Consider the following 4418-nt stretch of genomic DNA (forward strand, 5'->3'; position numbering starts at 1 on the left):
AAAAAAAAATCTTACTGATCCCCTTTGAATGGTAGTGTGTGTGTGTGTGTGTGTGTGTATAGTGAAGACTGGGGCTAGTTGTCACACAAGGAAGTTACCACAAGAGCATCTTAGTTAGCTAACTAAACTTTTCAGTCAAAAGTCCAATTACACAAATGTGTGTGTGTGTGTGTGTGTGTGTGTGTGTGTGTGTTGTCCCCCCTCCCCCCTCACTCTAGTATAAGTTTTGTATGTTGGCTTCAGACCCTCTTTATGGAAATAATTATTTGAATTCTGTTCTTCAATCTAAAATTCCTAAACCAAACAATTTTTTTTTCTGCTATAGCTGTAGGGCCTGCTATAGCTGCCTATAGTTTGCTATAGGCAAACAAGTGAACACAACAAAACTACATTCAGGCAAGAATCAACTATACAATAAAAGATCAGATAAGAGAATTTTGTCAGATCTTATTAGGGCAAGCTGTCACATTAATGTTGCAGGTCAGTTCATTCAAATTATAATGAATATATGAGCTGTCCAAAACAATTATTTGATATTGATATTGTGTATGTTATCTTTTTTAAAGATAAATATTATATTACTGTATCTTACATACAGCTAAAGTGTTTTTATGCACTTGTTTATGCCATGCCTCTATGCCTCATTCACATGTTGAAAGAGATTTTAAAAGACGCGCTCGGCAGCAGTCACGCAGAGCCCCTCCTGCAGTCCATGTGCAAGCCTCTCATGTCGCCTAGTCTCACGCTGTGTTTTGCATAAAATGTGTGTCAGTAGGACAAGCACTTCCACTGCACATGCAGAGGGCGCATGCAGCGTGGCTTTACCAGCACGTAGCGCGCTCGAATAAGCGCATCCAGCTCAGCTCGGCGCTTACACTCCCGCCAATGAAAATGCACGCTAGGATCAAGAGGAAAGGGAAAGCTAGGAGATCATGGAGCACGTTAGAGTGAGATAAATCCCCGCCAAAGACAACAACAGAGGTTGACGGCTCCGCCAAAACCCAGTCACACTTGCCAGTCATCTTAAAACGTGATTGATGTGGGTGTGGAAGGTTGTGTGCGTGGCCAGGAGTGAAAGTGTAGTTTGACAGTCCCACAGAGATGCTGATGGCAGTGAACGGACAGACGAGAGACATCATCAGCCAGCACACCTAACGCGTCTTCACACTAGATCAAGACAGAGCAGGGTACAGGTAGCCGCGCGCGGAAAGTGCATCTGCACACCTGTGACCGACTCTATTTTTTACCGACTGTTTGGCTCCGCTGCCAAATGCTTTGTGCTCGAGATACTGCCTGCCTTCTTCGGGGTTCTCACTGTATGCACAGGCATTTCGTGACTTTTATACCTGTTTTCACCAGAATTTAACACACTGACACATAGACTTTCTTGAAGATAATAATTCTGAAGACAGAGGATCTTGAAAAACATATCAAGGATGGACAGTCCTGGTAAGTAATACATTTATTATTATTATTATTATTATTATTATATTTACAATTATTATTTTTATAATGCAATATTATTACTGATATAGCCTATTATTATTATTATTCATAAAAATGACATTGTATCGATGATGGTGATTGTGCTTAATATGTTTATTATAATCAACCTGGCATTTCATATAAATGCTGAACTCATAATTCAGTGCATTTAAAGGTTGCATAAATTTGTGTTTTCTGATTAAATGGTGTTTAAATGCACAATTTAATTAACAGTGCTGAGGATATTAGACATGCTCATTCTAAAAGCCTTAGAGTTCGGAACAGGTTTTCATATTATTATGATTACTATTATTATTATTATTTTCATTGGTGGCAGTGGTAATGGTGATATTGTTCCACTTCTTTATAAATGGAATAATACTGCATTTCATACATCATAATTAAGTAAATGTACATGCCATGTTATGTGTTAACTGATTGAACTGTATTTAGATGCACAATGCATATGGTTCTAAAACTTTAATATATTCCATGCGCGTTCACTCTAAAAGCTGCAAGTTGCATTTGAACTATACACAAAACAAAGACGTTTTACAGTGCTGCAGTGAATTATGTGGTACACATGCTTTTATGATTGCGCTGGTTAGACTCATCATCAGTGCAGCATAAAGACTACAAAGTGCACCTAAATATAGCATCAGTCTAGTCCAATGTGTGAATCACATAAATGATGGTGATAAACATTACCATACTTAGAGTAACTTATGTATGCTGTCATAAACCCTGTGTGATTGCTTTCATGGAATCTGCTTAGAAACCACGCGCGAGCGCTAACAACTTCCTGCTACTAGCCATGAAAACAAACTCACATGTATGTAGAAGGTCCAAGTGTGCGCTGTCAGACTTGGCTCTGACATATCAGCACACTTTACTAGTGTAAACTAGAGTATGGCCAATAATCACATGAGATATCCAAAACATCATGCAACTGTAATATAAATAGAAAAGCAAGAGTCAAGAGACATTGTTCACTGTCCCACCAGCACTTAGGGAAAGTTAGTGAGCTCTTGGGGAACATGGGTGGTCACGCACTAAAGCTGCATTCGTTTTCCATTTATTTCATAAAGCTTATAATAATTGAACTTTACTCAAGTATGCACTAGCCTTCATCCAAGGAGGTTAACCGGTTAAGCTGCTTTGAATAGTGGTTTATTACCGAGGTTAGCCAAGGGCCAATTACATGCTGGCTCAGTCAACCATGTCCACTTCAATGTTAATTGACGGCTGATTCATTTACAAAAGCTGCAGTCACGTTCCAGAACAGGTGATGGAAACACTGTCTCGTGCCGGGCGCACCCTCTCAACTCACCCTCTGTTTGACAGAAAGCCTTGAAAGCAAGTAAAACAAATACGAGGCACAATAACCTGCTACATAAAGTCATTAAAGACAGGGAAATAATAACATTTGAACACATGACCTCTTAAGTGGTAGACAACAGGAAACAAGGAAGCAGATTTTCTGTAACGTTTAACAAGTAAACACACTACATCAACTTAAACATGTGACTTTAGATCCAGCCCATGGAGTTCTATGGATGCAACAACATTGCAATTTTGACTGATACCAAGAATTGTTTTATGTTATGTCCAATAACCAATATGATGTTTGATATTATATAAGTCTATTACATACAGGTTAAAAAAAACAGTTCACACCAAGCTTAAACATATTTTGAAACCTGAAAGGAATATATATATAGTTTCCTAATGTGCTTCATATGGTAGCATCTAAATAAACTACTTTCATTCAAAAAGTCAATATTACCCAAATTGACCCAACTACAATAAGTAATTTTAAGGTTTTGATCAGATAAAAATAGAATCAACTGCTATTTTCAAAGGGACTAGATCGTGTAGCCTATAGTTTTATCTTTTTTGTCCCTTATGCAAAATATGGCTTACTAACCTACTGACTTCAGATGCTTTACAAATCCACTTATGAAACCTCTGTTGAATATGTGACTATTGTACAACAACGGGATCTTGAATAATTTTTATTAGCCTATATGGTCCCATTTATTTTCATTATTCGTGTAAAACAAACGCTGTGACGTTTATGGAACTCTGTAACACGTTTCAATGGTTTAAATACGTATCACACGTAAAGTCTATACTCTGTTAACGCCAGTGAGTTCACACGAGGTGAATGAGAAGTTCCAGAAGCGATTTATGCAGGGTAAAGCCCCGTTCACACTGCCAGCGACTTTTTCGCTGTGTGTCGCTAGACTCCGTGCTGTGAAGACGCTTGTGGGCGTTCCTACTGCTGTAGCTCGAATGCTATTGGTAGACTGCACGTCTGGACATATCTGGACATATAAAATGCAATCACAAACTGTATATTGCCGGTAAAACGAACATATCATTCTATTATGACTAGGAATCAGACTTAAAAGAAATAAAAGTACCATTCTGCTGTTGGAGAGTGTTGTTATATAAACTACAGCAGTGCTCGTGCATTAAATCATTAACCGGTGCTAAACTGCTCACTGCATCATGTAATTAACAACTCGAACCATCAATGTATGAATCAAACTCACTTAGACAGCCAACGGTTTCTTTTCTATGAGTCATATTTTATATCCATGTATGTGGTTACATTGAACTCAGATAAAGTGGAAGCCATTCTGATGTGAACTGGTAAGTTGTTCCAGAGGGTGGGACCAGCCACTTCAAAGGCTCTAGAGTCTAGATCCTCTGGTTTTTAAGCGGGTTCTATAGGGGTCTGAAGGAGAAATTTGCCCTCTGATCTTAGTCCCCTCTTCGAAGAGGGGTGGAGTAAATCAGACAAATAAGACGGAGCTTGATTGTCAAGTGATTTATAGACAAGTAGCAATATTTTAAACTCAATTCGATAGTGAACTGGCAGCCAATGCAATGATCGCAAGAGGGGAGTGGCATGATCAAACTTTTTA

General features: G+C 38.5%; 1 protein-coding gene across 1 annotated transcript in view; it reads left to right on the top strand.

Annotated features, from left to right (window-relative positions):
• Positions 1 to 789: 789 nt before the first annotated feature.
• The window catches only part of LOC107715006 (nuclear receptor subfamily 1 group D member 1-like), a 25101-nt gene continuing 21472 nt past the window's right edge, over positions 790 to 4418 (top strand). The window contains exon 1 of the mRNA XM_016521028.1: positions 790 to 1449. Within this exon, the coding sequence (XP_016376514.1) occupies positions 1437 to 1449 (13 nt within the window). The 5' untranslated portion in view covers positions 790 to 1436. The remainder of the gene's footprint in view (positions 1450 to 4418) is intronic.

Source organism: Sinocyclocheilus rhinocerous, unplaced genomic scaffold, assembly GCF_001515625.1.
Source record: "Sinocyclocheilus rhinocerous isolate Xijiao unplaced genomic scaffold, SAMN03320098_v1.1 scaffold28, whole genome shotgun sequence".
NCBI classification, from domain to species: Eukaryota; Metazoa; Chordata; class Actinopteri; order Cypriniformes; family Cyprinidae; genus Sinocyclocheilus; species Sinocyclocheilus rhinocerous.